Raw genomic sequence first — 17,968 nt, forward strand, 5'->3', positions numbered from 1 at the left:
TTTAGCCCGTTAGCCTGGAGCACTATGAAACTCATTCAGAATCAAATGTAAACATCCAAATAAATAATATACTTACATAATCGGCTGCATGACGAACACTTTGTAAAGATCCATTTTGAGGGTTATATTAGCTGTGTGAACTTTGTTTATGCAATGTATTATAGAGTCGCGAGCTTGGGGGCGGGGAGCGTGAGCATTTAAAGGGGAAGCACGCTGAATCGGCGCATTTCTAATTAAACCCCAAAATAGGCAGTTAAAAAATGAATTTGAAAAATCTATGGGGTATTTTGAGCTGAAACTTCACAGACACATTCAGGGGACACCTTAGACTTATATTACATCTTGTGAAAAAGCGTTCTAGGGCACCTTTAAAGGGACAGTTTACACAAAAATCCATAAGACTTTTGAATGAATGAACCTCATTGGTTCTTGCAGAAGCTCAAATGTGCTGCGTAACATGAGAACTAACCCTTTAAGTTCGTAAAACATTAATTGAAAACATGTTTGTATTTGTAGTATTTCATCAAAATGTCATAACTTGCTCTATGTCAAATACCACCTTCAAGGAATAACCCTTCACATGCTGCTCGGTGACAACACAATGTCTGAATGACTCTCTTTGGTTTTTTTCCCCATAATGCTCTGCAGTGCCTCCATGGGCGCTCATCGCCATTGCTGTAGTGGCCGCCCTCCTCATCCTCACCTGCTGCTTCTGTATCATTAAGAAATGCTGCTGTAAGAAGAAGAAGAACAAGAAAGGCAAAAAGGGAAAGGATGGCTTCAACATGAAGAACATGCAGGGTGGAGATGTATGTAACGGTGTTCAATATCACCCACCATGATGGCATTAAATAATGTAGTTAAAAGCCAGATGCACACTCCAATTAGTTGAGTTTTAGAATTAAAACTAGATTATATTAACTTCTGTATAAACTGGGAATATCAACAGAAATTAGTGTTGCATCATTAAGAAAACAAGCCACTTTAGTGTGGGTTGCACTGATTATGAGGAGAGTCTGTTATGTGATTAGCTTCATGGTTTGCTTTATTGTGTTTGTGAGTAATGAGTGTTTTGTTTTCTTTGAAGAGAAATGGTACACTGGATGTTCTTATGTGATTTTAATCATAAAAAGACAGAAGCTTTAAGGGTCATTCTACAAAATGAGTGCCGTTAATTATAAAATAGTTATATAATGAAATAACATTACAGAATTCAGATCAACTGTACGTTAATATTGAGCAACTTACATTTTATATACAATATTATCAGTTACTTTGTGCAAAATAGTTGCAACTTGTAATTTAAACCGGTTCCAAGGTTGCCTTTTAAATGATTCAACGAGTCATTGATAAAGACAGTCACTTAGAGGTCAAGTGTGTAATATTTAGGAGGATCTACTGACAGAAATGCAATATAATATACATAACTATGTTTTCAGTGGTGTATAAAGATCTTACATAATGAACCGTTATGTTTTTTTTACCTTAGATTGAGACCTTTTTTTTCTACATACACCGCGGGTCCCCTTACATGTAACTCGCCATTTTGCGCCGCCATGTTTCTACAGTATCCCTAAACCGGCAAACTGCTCTACAGAGCATGACGACATCTTTGTCCTGTGTCGACCACCGTAGCTTCTCTATGTGCTTCGAAAGGGAGGGGTGAGCAGTGGACTGAGCCATTGGTTGCAATTCGCAACCTCAACCTACACACTGAACCTTTAAATTGTTGCTGAATAGATCAGTGCTTTTGAATGAATCGGTTGAGCGAATGATTCAGTGACTCACTCATAAAGACATTGGCTGCATCCGAAATTGCATACTCTCTTGAGTAGCTACTTATTTTGAATAAGTAATTACTTTGTGACCGTTAAAAAAGTATGTTTTATGTAGTATAAATGTAATCTGGGACTTTTTATATTCGCCATGTTGTAATTATCATGTGACCTACCTGCGTGAGTTGCGTCGCTTCACTGCCATTCACAAATCCTCTCTCGTGGCCTCATAGGATAGTAAAGTGTCCATTGTATGCACACTTCGCTTAATGTATCAAGTATTTATTGCTGAATGAATCAGTGAAGTGAATCAATCAATGACTCATTTTAAAACTAAATCAATTTTCGCCACCTACTGGCACAACAGTGTAATTGACAAAAGTGTCACTGCAAAATCCCCATTAATGCACTAATTTCGTTTCTCGTAAAGATGTTTCTGTTAGCACAAATACACATATATATGTATATAAAATGAGAAAAAATAAAATAAGATGGCATAGTGCAATTTATTAACACTTTATGAGATTTTTGGTCTGATAAAATGTACATCTTGAATCTTGCAGAAATCATTTGATATGGAAAAGACACTAATTTCATGGTATGATCCTTAAAACATTACTTTAAGTCAAACTTTATTACTTTTATTCATACAGATGTCTTAAACATCACAGTGTCATTTCTCAAGATGGTTCTCATGGTGTTGTTTACTGTCTTTACTGTCTTTCGTTCTGTTTTTTGGTGTGTCGTGAGTTCAACCTCTCCCTCTCTCTCTGCTCTCCTTCCTCCCGCTATGTGTCTAATGCGCCGCATTTCTTGACGCTCATGGGCGTCGGCGCTACGGTAGGTGGACGGATGAACGGCACAGCTGTTTGGCCGCTGAGTGCTAGCACCGCGTGGGTGGGATTGGATGGAATGGCTGTTGTAACTTCCTTGTTTTAAGCCTTTTGTACCTGCTGCTTGAAAAGATTTGATTAAAAACAAAGGAAAGTTACAATGCAAATGAAACCCCCACTTAAGTGGAAGAATGATAATACAATAACAAAGAGACAAATGTGTAGGAGGTGTGAATGGAATAACTAATTATTAACCCACTAATACTGGCAAGATGTTTTGAGTTAGCAAGAGATGACCCACAAGACTCACAATGAATGCATGTGTTTAAAGGGCATGGCTGTTTTAGCTGCACTAAAAGTCCTGATGTCTCAGGGATTAGAACTAGCAGAAAATATCTAGAGCTATAAAATATCATTTATTTTGCTTGTCATATAAGCTCTTGTTATATGATCATATAATCAGTTCAATTTAAAGTAACAAAAATATATGAATATATATATTTTTCAAAATATATGATCAATTTGTTTTTAAGATTAGCGCATATTCTGCTGTGCCCTTTAATTTGTTGCTATATGGATATGGTTAGGAATTGACTTGAGAGTGACAATTTTTTTTTGGTGGCACATTAAAACATCTTTAAATCAGTCTACAGTCCTTATGGAAGATAAAAACAGAGATAAATTAGGTTAAACTTTTGAGCCCCAAATTCTAAAGTCCTCACAACTTGACATATTATGCATATAACATAATAATTCTGTTATGCAGCATCTTCACATAAAGTGACCCCAAAAAATATTTAGACACTTCAGCCACTCTTAAAAATGTTGTAATGTCATTGCATTAGATAACAAAATATCAAACCAAGTGGCATTTGAGACACAGATGACGCTTTATTTGATATGTTGATATAAAAATTATTCTATGCATTTCTACACTCTAAAAAATGCTGGGTTAAAAACAACCCAAGTCGGGTTGAAAATGGATAAAAACAGTTAATGGGTTGTTTTAACCCAGTGGTTGGGTTAAATGTTTGGCCAACCTGCTGGGTAGTTTTATTTAACTCAACTATTGTTTTAAAATGACTATATGGCTGGCTTAAAATGAACCCAAAATAGGTTGGAAACTAAAAATCAGACACATAATTACTAGAGGCAGCAATAATAATCAAAAGGTGAACATTTATTTATAAGCAATTTCATAAATGTTTATTGTTTAATTATTATTCATTACACTTATTAATGATTGTTTATTTGTTAAACATATTAATAAATGTTAATTTCCAACATATTTTGGGTTCATTTTAAGCAAGTAATACAGTCATTTTTAAACAATAGTTGGGTTAAATAAAACTACCCAGCAGGTGGGTTGTTTTTAACCCAGCAGTTTTTAAAGTGTACTATTTCTAAATGTGGTAGATGGAAGATATAGGTAATGATTGTAATAATCTATTTAATGTTGAAAACCCTTGATCTAATGAAGTGTGGCTTACTGTCCAAATACATTTTTGGGGCCACTGCATAATGCTGGAATTGTGACCTATTTGTGGAAACAAAAAATTAGTTCTGCACATTATAGATTTTCACACATTTATCTCCCTGCAGTTTGGATGATGTTCAAAAATACACAAAAACGATATGTCAGCATTTCGTATGCCCAGAATAGCACAAAGGAGTCTGTTCTTCTTTAAACGTTTGCTGTCATCGCTTGTTCCCTGGAGTATCACTGATGAACAGTTAAATTTATCATGCTGATGATGATGATGATGAGAAAATGCTTGCACACTGAATTATGCATATCAATAAAAGCTCCTCTCATGTTTTTCTAAGTACTACCAAACACCTCATTTGAATATAGAGTCAAAATGTAATTTCATTATGGAAGAAGTTAAACTCTTCTGAATTGCTTCTCAAGATAAGCAAACAGAAAAAAGTGTCACCAATAAAAATTGTGAACTCGAGTCATTTGCAACATCCAGCCCTGAATGACAACATTACTCCTAGTCCGCTATGGCAGATGACTAGCAGGTCAGGCCAGATAGAAGCATCTCTCCAACCTTACTGCAACTGACCGGGCCCTGAGCTTGTGGCATGCTTATAGACAGGAGCCAGACATACTTTCATCCCAGATAGCGACTTGCTAAAACAATTTGCCATTTGCCCCACAGAAACAACAGGATGATGATGATGAAGAAGGAGAAACTGGTTTGACAGAGGAGGAGAAAGAGGAAGAGGAAAAAGAAGTGGAGAAACTTGGAAAGCTTCAGTACTCTTTGGATTATGACTTCAACGATAACAAGGTTAGGATGTTTGATTAATGACATTATCCCCGGTTTCACAGACAAGGTTTAAGCTAGTTCCAGACTAAAATTCATGTTTGAGCTGTTTCACCTGAAACCAACTTGTACTGACATATCTTAAAACATGTCAGTGCCATTGTTTTGTCTCAAGATGCACATCGCCAATGTTTTTTTCTAACACACGTTTATAAAAGCTACTTAAATGCCTTAATTGAACTAAGGCTGAATCCTGGCTTAATCTAAGCCCTGTCTGTGAAACTAGGACTATATGCTGGAACATAAATAAACCTATTTTATCTTATGTTATCATTTTTGTTAATGAAACATATTGTCAGTTATTCCTCTTGTCTCATATTAAAATATATTATGATGCATTTGGACGCAATTATATGATTAATTAAGAAAGTGTTGCAGTAATTAAAGCTGCAGTCCTTAACTTTTTTTTTTTTGGTTAAAAATGATCCAAAATCAATTTTTGAGCAAGTACATAACTAGCCATTACCTTAGCCCGATTCACAACAGTAAGCTTGCAATAATGTTTTCGAATTTGAGTGGTACTGGTAGGTTTCCATGGGAAATTCGAGCATCCGCCGTTCCTATTTGCGTTATTACATCACGTATATTTACATAAAGAATGAGTCCCAGCTAGTAGGCTAAATCACATGTGAGGATGCTGCAGGTGGCGGATCATTTATAGCCTTTTCTCACAGCAGCTGGAATAATTAAACGTATCATTTTGATGGCGGATTGTTTATGACAAAATAATGTTAGAGATTAGACTGTACAGAAATTGAAATCTACAGGTAACACTAATACACACTAAATACACAATCACACAATGCTGATGTTGTTAACATTAAAGGTGCCCTAGAATCAAAAATTAATTTATCTTGGCATAGTTGAATAACAAAGGTTCAGTACATGGAAATGACATACATTGAGTCTCAAACACCATTGCTTCCTCCTTCTTGTGTAAATCTCATTTGTTTAAAAGACCTCCGAAGAACAGGCGAATCTCAACATAACACCGACCGTTACATAACAGTCGGGATCATTAATATGTACGACCCCAATATTTGCATATGCCAGCCCATGTTCAAGGCATTACACAAGGGCAGCTAGTATTAACGTCTGGATCTGTGCACAGCTGAATCATCAGACTAGGTAAGCAAGCAAGAACAATAGCGAAAAATGGCAGATGGAGCAATAATAACTGACATGATCCATGATTACATGATATTTTTAGTGATATTTGTAAATTGTCTTTCTAAATGTTTCGTTAGCATGTTGCTAATGTACTGTTAAATGTGGTTAAAGTTACCATCGTTTCTTACTGTATTCACGGAATCAAGAGCGTCACCATTTTCATTTTTAAACACTTGCAGTCTGTATAATTCATAAACACATCTTCATTCTTTATAAATCTCTCCAACAGTGTGTAATGTTAGCTTTAGCCACGGAGCACTATCAAACTCATTCAGAATCAAATGTAAACATCCAAATAAATACTATACTCACATGATCCGACGCATGCATGCAGTATGCATGACGAACATCTTGTAAAGATCCATTTGAGGGTTATATTAGCTGTGTGAACTTTGTAAATGTACTGTATTATAATCGAGAGCTCGGGGTGCAGGGAGCGTGCGATTTAAAGGGGCCGCAGCCTGAATCGGTGCATAATTAATGATGCCCTAAAATAGGCAGTTAAAAAAATTAATTAAAAAAAATCTATAGGGTATTTTGAGCTGAAACTTCACAGACACATTCAGGGGACACCTTAGACTTATATTACATCTTGTAAAAACTGGTTCTAGGGCACCTTTAACAATTTGAGAACTAAGTATAACAATAATAATTGCACGGTTTGATGTGATCCGAGCTAAGCGATCGTTAGATTTAATCACCATTGGCAGCGCGATTTACTGTAATGATTTTTTTTCTCAGTTGGTCAGAGCAAAAGTGGCAGACATTTTACTTGTTCAGATGACATTTTCGGGTGAAAATTCTTATTTTGGTCATACTTCCAAGAGGCAGAATCTGTGATTCCGGAATACAGTATCCACCGGCACAGTGACTGACAGCAAACATTAGATTCATCTGTGCTGAGGAGCCGTGCCGATGCACAACCCACGTAAAGATGATAATTCCACAAATAACTGCAATTGCAGGTTTCAAACAGAGATGGTGACAAAGAGGCAAAACTTATGGACTGCAGCTTTAAAAGCAATTAAAGAAATAGTTCACCCTATAATTAAAATTCAGTCATTATTTATGAAAAGAGCTGTGTGAAGATTTCTCAGGAATTCTTGTTTTGTGTGGTCCAGAAAAATAACAGTAAATAAAGACAGAATTTTAATTTTTTTTGGGTGATCTATTCCTCTAACTAATACCAAAGACTATAGAATAACACAAGACGTGTCACTCGTATTGTTTTGAATGGGAGAAAGTGAAACTCGCAATATGGCGGAATAAGTTCCGCCTTCTAAATAAGAGCCAATCGCCGACTGGTAAAGTCATCGCGTCACTGCAGCGGCCGTTAGAATCACCGGTTTCTATAGAAACAGTCAGACGCGCGAGACGCGCATTTAGGTCTGCGCATGCGCATTAGCTTGATACAGCCTAAAAAATACAGGTTTTTTGTCATGATTCCAGCGTTTGGGAGAAAAATTATGAGACAGTTGTTGTCAGATTTCATTGGTGATTTCAAATATAAAATTTAATCGAAAGCTTGGCAAATAGCTTTAGAGAATTTCCCCATTCAAAGAGATAGGAGCTGCATGATGCCCAGGATGCCCGAGAGGCGTTTCAAAGATGGCTGTCGAGTGAAATGACTTGTCTTAAAGGGACTTTGCTAATACATCTTTTAAAAGTTCCCTGTGTGATGATCTTGGAGAAAGTTTGCGCTCATGCAGTGCTGTATGTTTTACTAATGACAGTGTTTAACAGTATCTGCTGAGTCACAGCTGTAGGTCGAGTTCCACAATGAGTTTAAACAAACATTAATGACAGTGAACTGTTATTGTTTCTTAATGCAGTCAGATTCAATTTTAATATGCATGAAGTCCCTAGAGTGAAAATGACATGTACAGTAACAGTTACACTAATGTTCAAAAGAAGTATTTTCTGCTCAACAAGTCTGCATTTATTTGATCAAAAATACAGTAAAACATTGTAATTTAAAATAACTTTTTCTATGTGAATATACTTTAAAATATGTAATTTATTCCTGTGATCAAAGCTGAATTTTCAGCATCATTACTCCAGTCTTCAGTGTCACATGATCCTTCAGAAATCATTCTAATATGCTGAATTGCTGCTCAAGAAATATTTCTGATTATCAATGTTGAAAACTGCTTCATATTTTTGTGGAAACTATATATTCTTTAATGAATAGAACATTTTAATTATTTGAAATAGAAATATTTTGTAACATAAATGTCTTTAATGTCACTTTTGATCAATTTAATGCATTCTTACTGAATAGAAGTATACATTTCTTTTTTTTTTTAAACAAACTTTTGAACAGTAGTGTATTTATGAATAAGACTTTCAGTTTATAATTCAGTTTAAATTTATGCATAAAGCCTGACAGACATTTCACAGCCCTTTCCGAGCGAGCACATCCAAAGGAAAATTGTATTGTAAAAATCTGAGAAGCTCTATTTGCTCTTCATTTAATCTCATTGATATATTAAAGAAATCTCATTTGGAATTTTTCCTACAAGAAATTATTTTCATTTATTAAACCTCTTGATTCTATTTTTCCACTATGTTTTTATCCACAGCTGACCGTCGGAATCTTGCAATGTGCCGACTTGATTTCCATGGACTCTGGCGGAACGTCCGATCCTTACGTTAAAGTGTTCATCCTACCAGATAAGAAGAAAAAGTTTGACACCAAGGTGCACAAAAAGACCCTCAACCCAGTGTTCAATGAAACCTTTGTCTTCAAGGTAAGCTGTTCACCACTTTTAAATGACTCATTGTAATTTTGATGTGTAAAGAGCAGCTTATTATAATATTATCCTAAAAGACAGCATATATTCTAAATTAATCAAGTAATATATAATAAAACTTGCATGATCAGAAAACCACTGGCTCTAACAAATATTGAATAAAACAAATTACTGGTATGCCTCCAGTGATGTTGGTTTGTCATTAGTGTTCATTGGCTGTTTTCTGCAACACAAGCGTTTTGGTCCTAATGCTTCCAGCAGCTCCTGAATGAGCTTTAGTTTCCCAGAGTCGGTAATGAGCTCCGGAGGGGCCGCGCATCCTCAGGCGGTCACTGCTAGAGCTCTAATAGTCTCACTCTGAGAAAAGTGATCTAGGACAGAAACAACTGGCCGTCTTCAAAGCCCCTGCCTTACAGTTAGAACGGCTGGCTGTGTTTCTAAAAACAGATCGGCCGTATCTGCACACTGTACGAGTGAACGAGCGAGAAAACAAAGCCAAGTGAGGAGGAGGTTTTCTCATTTAATTATTTTTCATTTCGTTTGCAAGAACAGATGATTAGGACAATGACCTGTAAATGTGAATATATAAATATATTTGAATATATATTAATGTTTTTTATTAATATTAATTCATATTTTTAATGTTTAAAAAATAAAAATGTTATTAGGCTTTGTTTAAATTTTAAAATATTTTATTATATTTTATAATATATTTTAATATATTATACTATTTGATTATGTATTATAAATGTACATTTTAATATTTAAAAAATATTTAAAAAATAAAAATGTTAATAGGTTTGTTTAAATTTTAAAATATTTTATAATATATTTTATAATATATTTTAATATATTATACTATTTGATTATGTATTATAAATGTATATTTTAATATTTTAAAAATGTTTAAAAAATAAAAATGTTAATAGGTTTGTTTAAATTTTAAAATATTTTATTATATTTTATAATATATTTTAATATATTATACTATTTGATTATGTATTATAAATGTACATTTTAATATTTAAAAAATGTAAAATTAAAATTTAAATAGGCTTTGTTCAAATTTTAATATTGTGACTATATATTATAATTTTATTTTTTATATTAAAAAATGTATTGGTTTGGATTCACAAAGTCACAAGTTTGTATTAATAATAATAATAATAATAATAATAATAATAGATTATATATTATGATTTGATATTTTAATATTTTAAAAATAAAAAAATATGCTTTAATTCACAGTCACAAACTTTATCATTATACATTATAATTTTATATTTTAATATTTAAAAAAATGTTTATAGGCTTAGACTTTTAATATATTTTAAGAATATATTTTAAAAGAATATATTTGATTTTCTTTAAAAATTCTACATATATTTTAAGATTTATTATTTGATTCTCTATCTCTCTCTATCTGCAAAAACTTTTTGAAACTGTTTAAAATCTATTATGTCAATTCTTCTCAATGGTTTCCATGTTAGATGCCGTACCAGGAGCTGGGTGGGAAGACACTGGTCATGTGTGTGTACGACTATGACCGCTTCTCCAAACACGACATCATCGGCGAGGTAAAACTACCCATGAACACTCTGGATCTGGGTCAGCCCATTGAAGAGTGGAGAGACCTGGAAAGCGCTGAGAAAGAGGAGGTGATTAATTAAATGATCATCGATTTTTAACTGGTCCAAGCCAGATTTGAAAAGAAAGTAAGCAGATCAGTCTTCTCAAATGCATTTGTAGATGATCACACACATTGATATCTTTTCCATACAGCCTGAGAAGCTTGGTGACATCTGCATCTCCCTGCGTTACGTTCCTACTGCGGGCAAACTGACCGTTTGTATCCTTGAGGCCAAGAACCTGAAGAAGATGGACGTGGGCGGCCTGTCTGGTGGGAGCTGAGCTGAGATATATGAGTCTACAGCAAGAAATGTTTCATATATTTGATGCAATTAACTCGACATTTGACCTTTGGCAGATCCGTATGTGAAGATCCAGCTATTGCAGAATGGAAAGCGTCTAAAGAAGAAGAAGACTACAGTGAAGAAGAACACACTGAACCCATACTACAATGAATCCTTCAGCTTTGAGATCCCTCTGGAGCAAATGCAGGTAGATTATGCTGTTAGATAATCTAACAGATTATCTAACAGCAAACACTATGCTGTGTTTGTTTTATATATTCGAATATAAAACACATTATATTATCATTTTACCGTAATATTTAAAAAAAAAAATCTATAGGTTTTGATTCACATTGTAACAAATATTTTCATATATTTTAATACATTATTTTTTGATTTTAGATTAAAATTTAATATTTAAAAGAATGTTTAGGTTTGATTTGCATAGTCACAAAATTTTAATATATTTAAAATATTATACTATTTATATTATACTTACATTTATTATACTAGATTATATCATTTTATTATATTTTAATATTTAAAAAATAAATTGTTTAGAAAATGAATTTATTTACATTTTTTTCTTTTTCTTTCAAAGTTTTGCCAATTGTATATAGTTTAAATATTTGATTTTTATTTATTTATTTATTATTATTATTATTATTATTATTATTATATGCCTGAATATGCATGTATGTTATTTAGCATATAGAAAAATTGAAGTGTACATTTTGTGGTAAAATTAAATAAAAAGTTGATCACAAAAATGTTTATGGGTTTGGGTTTACAAATTTTTAATATATTTTAAGATAAAATATCTGATTGTATATTATGATTTTATGTTTTAATATTTTAAATATAAAAACGTAGGCTTTAATTCAGTCACAAATTTTTTATATATTTTAAAATATTATACTATTTAATTATACTATATATTTAGATTTTATATTAAAAAAATGTTTATAGTCTTTGATTCAGAATAAAAGTTGACTTTGACGATTCACAATTTTGGGGAAAAATTGCACTGAAACATGTTTTAGTACCAGATTTTTATAATACATTAGAATTAGCTAGACTAAATGATTTTCTTCTTTGTTTTTCTGCTTTAGAAAATCATTGTGGTGGTGACAGTCTTCGACTACGACAAGATCGGCAAGAACGATGCCATTGGAAAGATCTTCATAGGCAGCAAAGCCTCAGGCACAGCGCTGAAGCACTGGTCCGACATGTTGGCCAACCCACGCCGCCCAATCGCTCAGTGGCATCCCCTCCAACCGGAGGAAGATATCGACGGCGCTCTGGCTGCCCTTAATGCCAAGAAGTAACTTCTTACATCTCAGCCTGACTAACCAACTAACTAACCAACCCACCACTGCATGACACCCCACACTCATCCGTACGTGCTCTGCCAGTTTCGCATAATCACCAACAAAAACACTGAATACTCTAAGAATATACTTGAAAAGATGAACAATATCACATGTTCGCCACATAGTGTAAAACGAGGCAGGAGAAACGGACAAATGCGACACATTTGGTCCGAAAGAACATTTGCAAATATCAAGCAAAATGGCAGTAGAAGTAGTCAGCAAGAATGAAATTTTTTAACACTGATTGTTAAAACCCAACAATGAAAGTGTCCAAATTCAGAAGTGCACAAAAAAAAAATCAGTAAACACACCTGGAGACTTTTTTTTTTTTTTTTGCAATTTCCCTATAATTTTCCCTACATCATGTCGCATTATTCTACATTTTCAACCAGTTAACTGAATTGTATATTATAAGAGGTTTTTATTTCATCTCATGAACAGGAAGGAATTTATTTCGGATATACTGGTTTTGTAAACTGGAATTTTGTGCCTAATCAAAAAGTGCAAATAGAGTTTATGTTACAAATATCTACACGTTTGCACAATTAACAAAGCAATGATTACGTTCAGTTAAACATCCCAGGAGAAGTAACGAGTTGTTTACATTGTCAGTGGGTAAATCAGGCCTTTGGGTCCGAGATGAATCATAAGACACATGTGCATTTATGTGCCCAAAAGAATGAAGATTCAGGTCTGTGGTTTTATAATAGTGCAGTTAGATATGACTGTATTAATTAATGGGAATACATGGGCTAATAATTCATGAGATATTGCAATATACATTAATGTTAAATTCCACACTAGTCAAGCATGGTTTACACATAGTCAGTGTAAAAGATATAGACACACAAATAGAGTCTCTTACACCGTGTCCTAACCAAACGCGATGCGATAAGTTTCAAGAGCGACAAACAATTTGTCTGTCCACACCAGACGCGATGCGACTATAGCTGTTTGCATCCAAAGTTGCGAATTTAACTTGTGCAAAAATTTGGAATATTGCATAAAACATTTGCAAATAAAGCATATATTGAGTCGAAGAAAACAAAATCGCCACTTCCTGATAAATTGCCGCATAATATCACCAAGAAAAATGGAAGTTGCTGCAGTAGAAGCCACTGTATATAATAATTTTCATATAATTACTTGTCCCTCAGAGCGCGCAAACAAACCGCAATAAACGCTGTCATGTTATCTCGCATTCAGATGTCTGGTGTTTGTGAAATGCTTCAGAGAGGGAATTAAACCAAACCACTTTAATGCTCTTTAATTGCTCAGGCATTACAGAATGACTAAAACAGCATGGCTCGTCCAGTTATGCCATCCCATCGCAAAGTGACGTCTTTTTTAGATGCGCATCAAGCAGTTTATTCGGTTAAAGTGTTTCCGATTGTATCGCACAAAAACATTATCCTACTCATTTGAGCGCATGTTTTTATGCGCATTTTTAGAATCAATGCGCATCTTTGTGTTTCTATCCAGCGTCTTTTTATGCAATATTCCAAAATTTGCAAGAAAAATAGGTAGATGGAAACATAGCTTATGAGACGTGATAAAGTCTATCAAAGGCCAAGACACACGTAAAGGCCTTTGCACACTGAATCCGAAATTTTCGTATGCGTTTTTTCATATTCGTGATCCCAGAAATTCGTCATGCACAGAAACCTTGCACACTTCATTTCAAAGTTTACTTCAGGATGTCAGTGGCTCAGTTTGATGCTTTGCTAGCGATACTGGCACAATCTGTTATACATTGCTACTGCTTTGTGCTGTAGATGACGGTGGCTCAACTTGTCAGATGGCATTCGGGATTTTGGCGTTCGCTTGTACGGTGGCTCTGAATTGTTAAAACGTCTCTCAAAATGCGTGCCACAGATGCGAAAAATGCAGAAAATTGAACCTGATCTGAATATTTTTATGACGGACTAAAGTTTCGGAGGCAGTGTGTAAACGTGATTGACACATCGTGAAGTCGTATTTATTTTATAACATGCGAAAATTTCGGACGCGAATGTCTGACTCAGTGTGCAAAGACCTTAACACAAAATACGTGTGCAAACAATGCGTATTTAACGCGTGAAATACAGGTATTAAAATTGACGTGTTTTTGAACCTTTTGGCCTTCCATAGAAGTCAATCTCTGCAAGCAACCGTCACTCGTGACCAAATGGATTACGCACATAATCAAATTCATGAATATTACACCATTTTAACTTTATTAAAAATACATAATGAGTTACTGAAACAGTCTTTGTCATAGAAAACACTTGTCTGTTCACAATGAGTTGACAGTTTGAACGTTCTTGTTTCCTTTTATTTATTTTGAAGATCTGAGGTGAATTGTCTATTGTTGCTTCCAGTACGGCTATAAAAGACACACAAAAATGATATTCAAACTCACATCAGACGCTTTTAACATTAAATAAAGCACATAAACAGTACCTAACATTATTATTATCATCATAAAGTCTTTGTGTTGTTGTTCCAGCCTCGACGTCGCAGAAAAATGGTAACCGTTTCTAAAATGGCGCGTCGCCATCGCGGCTAGTTAGGACAAAAACTCTTGATTAACATAGAAAAGATGCCTTTTATCGCGTGTCGCGTCTGGTTAGGACACGGTGTAAAGCTGTGATTACAGTGCCAAATCCAGATGTTCATATCGCTCACATATAAACCTGGCAGGCGTCGTGTTCACTAAAGCTGGCTGTGAATGTTTCGTGGGATCATACAAATGAAATTTGCACTCAGTCGGTGTGTCCTTGAGAGATTTTCATGAGTATTTCAAATACATTTTGAAAACCTGGTTGACGTCACTGCCTTCTTTGTTCGGAGCTCAAACTCACCCGAGTTCATTCAGTAAACTCCCACTCTCCGAGATGCCAAAGTATTTAGTGGAATTGAACGGTAAGTGGCGGTAAACTGGGCGTGTGGTAAACTTCACCCACATATAAAATAAAGCAATCCGACGCGTTCAGATCCACTCCAGCTCCATCCCCAACGATGCTTGTGTATATATGCACTGATCAAATTGGTTTCTACAGCATGTACCTATAAATTGATGTACATAGAAGCATGTTTTAAAGATAGAGCATAATTATATTGTGTATGTGTGGCATTTGTCATTTTGATAATAAAATGTAGAGGAAAGATATAATGCACTGAATGCACATTTTATGAAATTTCCCTGAAAGGGTGTAAGACATTTAAGAATATATTAATATAGAGTTTTTCAAAATACTTTTGAATTAAGAGCTGTGTGTAACATGAGTGATAGACTCATGCTTGTGGTGTCAGTTTGACTTGATTTGCATTTATTTACTTTTTATTGTCCAGTCAACATGTGTTTGTCACGTTCCTGTGTTTATTCTGTCCTGTTGATGTGAAAATAAGAAATAAAAATGTTCAGTTTGTGAATTTACAGGAATGTCTTGTTAGGGTGAATCTCGTAAAAACACATCCAGGTCACATTTCACCACAAAATCAGAAGAAACAAATAAAATGTTTTGCATAAAGAAAATTAAGCCTTTTTTGCATTAAAATAATGAGAATTTAATGAAGAAAAGTGCTTAATTTTTATGATACTAATGCAAAAAAAGTAGTAATGCTCCCAAAATTTTCTCCTAGGGAAGTATTTCTTACTTCTTTCTTTTGATTTCGGTGCGAAACATGAGCTGAACGTTGTTTCGTGAGATTCATCTGTTAATGTACAGTGTGTAAAACCGCTTTCTGAAACTAGAAGCCATATGCATGGGCCCTCGCAAGAGCTCATCGTTTTTGGACAAAACAAACACCTCAACAGAAATCAATAATGTAATAACCTTCACGCATTTGAGCCAAAATGATGTGAGAGCAACTGTCTGTTCAAAGACGGTTTTTGTTTTGTAATTCTTCACAATTATTGAATTATAAGCAAGGGATATTGGCAGGTATGAAAGAGCTGCCCTTATGTTTTTCCATAACAACATGTATTCACACAATTGCTTGCAAAGAATTAGTGAGATGTATTGTCATAATTATGGTGATCCACATGTACAATGGCATGAGTTTATAATGCAGTGTGTGTACAGTTGACAACCAGCTCAGTAGATTTATTTTTAGGTCATTTTCATTTTGGATGTTATTTTTGCATATGATTTTCTGACTTTTGATCCTTAGTTTTCCTAACATTATTTTATAGTGTTCAGAATTATTCAATGCAACGACAGAATTTCATTAGATGGGCGCAGCTGAATGTTTGTCTATATCAATGTATATAGAGGCCAAGATGGTATAATTCATGATCAAAGATGGTCTTTTAATGACCAATGTGTCATAAATTGTTTTTGTTCTCATATTTATTGTAATTCCTTCATTGAATGTTCGGTCTGTATATGTAATCATTTACTTTTTTTATATGACTCTCTGTTGGTTGAACAGCCTTGTTACTGCTACTTAGGAATATTTGTCTGCTTCTGTGTGTTGTACTTTGCAATAGGACCAATGTAGAATAATGTCTTAATGTTTCTTCTGTGGACGTGAATCAAACTGCAGGGGTCTGGTGTTCCTCTGCAGAGCAAGCAACAAAATCCCAGTCTTCCCTGGGACACTGTGGATGCCAGTCGACTGGCCCCCTTCCCTCTGTGTTTCAGACAGGTTTCCATTCTAATATCGGACCATATAGTCACAAAGACCTTCCCAATGCAATACTGCCAACATCTCAGCTTACTAACATCTCCTAACAGTCCCGACTCATCGTGTAAAGACTCTTCCAAAGAACTGATGCCTTCCTTTTCTGTTTGTCCTGTGTGGAGGTTCCAGTGTTGTCGATTCCTTTCGTGGATGCTTTGGCATGCTTTGAATTCCCCTTCTACAAATGAACACATCGGCCAGTGAAGAAAAAGAAAGCCTTTCCTCTGGCGATTTGTGTAGCTTCTTGTCATCCTGTACAACCAATGTGAAAACCAATCAATAGAACATCTACATGCAGATTTATCCATGAGTTATCGATTAGTTAATCATAAGAAATAAAGATCTTTTAAATATATTATGCTTGAAGTGTTGTGTCAGTCCTTGAATGAAGACTTGACGGGATGAGCGATTGAATTAAAAGATTAGTTCACTTTCAAATCAAAATTCCCTGATAATTTACTCACCCCCATGTCATCCAAGATGTCCATGTCCTTCTTTCTTCAGTCGAAAAGAAATGAAGGTTTTTGAGGAAAACACTCCAGGATTTTTCCCCTTATAGTGAACTTCACTGGAGCCCAAACGGTTGAAGGTCAAAATTACAGTTTCACTGCAGCTTCAAATTGTTCAACACGATCCCAGATGAGGAATAAGGGTCTTATCTAGAGAAACCATCGCTCATTTTCTAAAAACAAAAGAAAAGAAAAGAAAAAGCTCTCTTCTTCTTCTCTATTTGAATTCCGGCAGTTTAGACACTGCTAAGTATTACTGCCCTCCACAGGTCAAAGTTTGAATTAATTGTTATATACTTGCACAAGCATATTGTATATGACAATTTAGTTCAAACTTTGACCTGTGGAGGGCAGTAATACACTTAGCAGTGTCTACACTGCTGGAATTCTAATAGAGAAGAAGAAGAAGAGAGCTAGTTCAAGCAGTGCCCAAGGAAGTCGACCGGAAGTTGAAGTCGGCCGCGTGCCGCCATCTTGTAGCAGAACTTCACTTGCGTTAGCATCCCATTGACTCCCATTCATTTTGGCGTCACTTTGACAGCGAATAACTTTACATCTGAGGCGTTTAAAGACTCCATTTGTCCATTATTTATTTCTAAAGATACACGACAATGTACAAAGGGCTCCATTACCTTCTATGT

At 34.8% G+C, this 17,968-nt stretch overlaps 1 protein-coding gene and 1 long non-coding RNA gene across 9 annotated transcripts in view; one reads left to right on the plus strand and one right to left on the minus strand.

Annotated features, from left to right (window-relative positions):
* LOC125273338 (synaptotagmin-2) overlaps positions 1-17,173 on the plus strand; it is a 51,832-nt gene extending 34,659 nt beyond the window's left edge. For 7 of the 8 annotated variants that reach the window (XM_048198574.1, XM_048198575.1, XM_048198576.1 and 4 more), the window contains 7 exons: positions 649-809; positions 4,774-4,905; positions 8,694-8,861; positions 10,355-10,522; positions 10,647-10,764; positions 10,852-10,985; positions 11,890-17,173. In XM_048198574.1, coding sequence (XP_048054531.1) covers positions 649-809; positions 4,774-4,905; positions 8,694-8,861; positions 10,355-10,522; positions 10,647-10,764; positions 10,852-10,985; positions 11,890-12,105 — 1,097 coding nt within the window. In that variant the 3' untranslated portion in view covers positions 12,106-17,173. The remainder of the gene's footprint in view (positions 1-648; positions 810-4,773; positions 4,906-8,693; positions 8,862-10,354; positions 10,523-10,646; positions 10,765-10,851; positions 10,986-11,889) is intronic. The other variant, XM_048198581.1, reaches the window with a different exon arrangement.
* On the minus strand, positions 8,359-10,766 carry LOC125273339. The gene is made up of 3 exons (XR_007186056.1): positions 10,626-10,766; positions 10,364-10,508; positions 8,359-8,777 (listed from the first exon to the last, which is right to left on the minus strand). It is a non-coding gene; the product is annotated as an uncharacterized LOC125273339 (long non-coding RNA).
* Positions 17,174-17,968: the final 795 nt, after the last annotated feature.

The sequence above is a fragment of the Megalobrama amblycephala genome, linkage group LG8, assembly GCF_018812025.1.
Source record: "Megalobrama amblycephala isolate DHTTF-2021 linkage group LG8, ASM1881202v1, whole genome shotgun sequence".
In the NCBI taxonomy this organism is placed as follows: Eukaryota; Metazoa; Chordata; class Actinopteri; order Cypriniformes; family Xenocyprididae; genus Megalobrama; species Megalobrama amblycephala.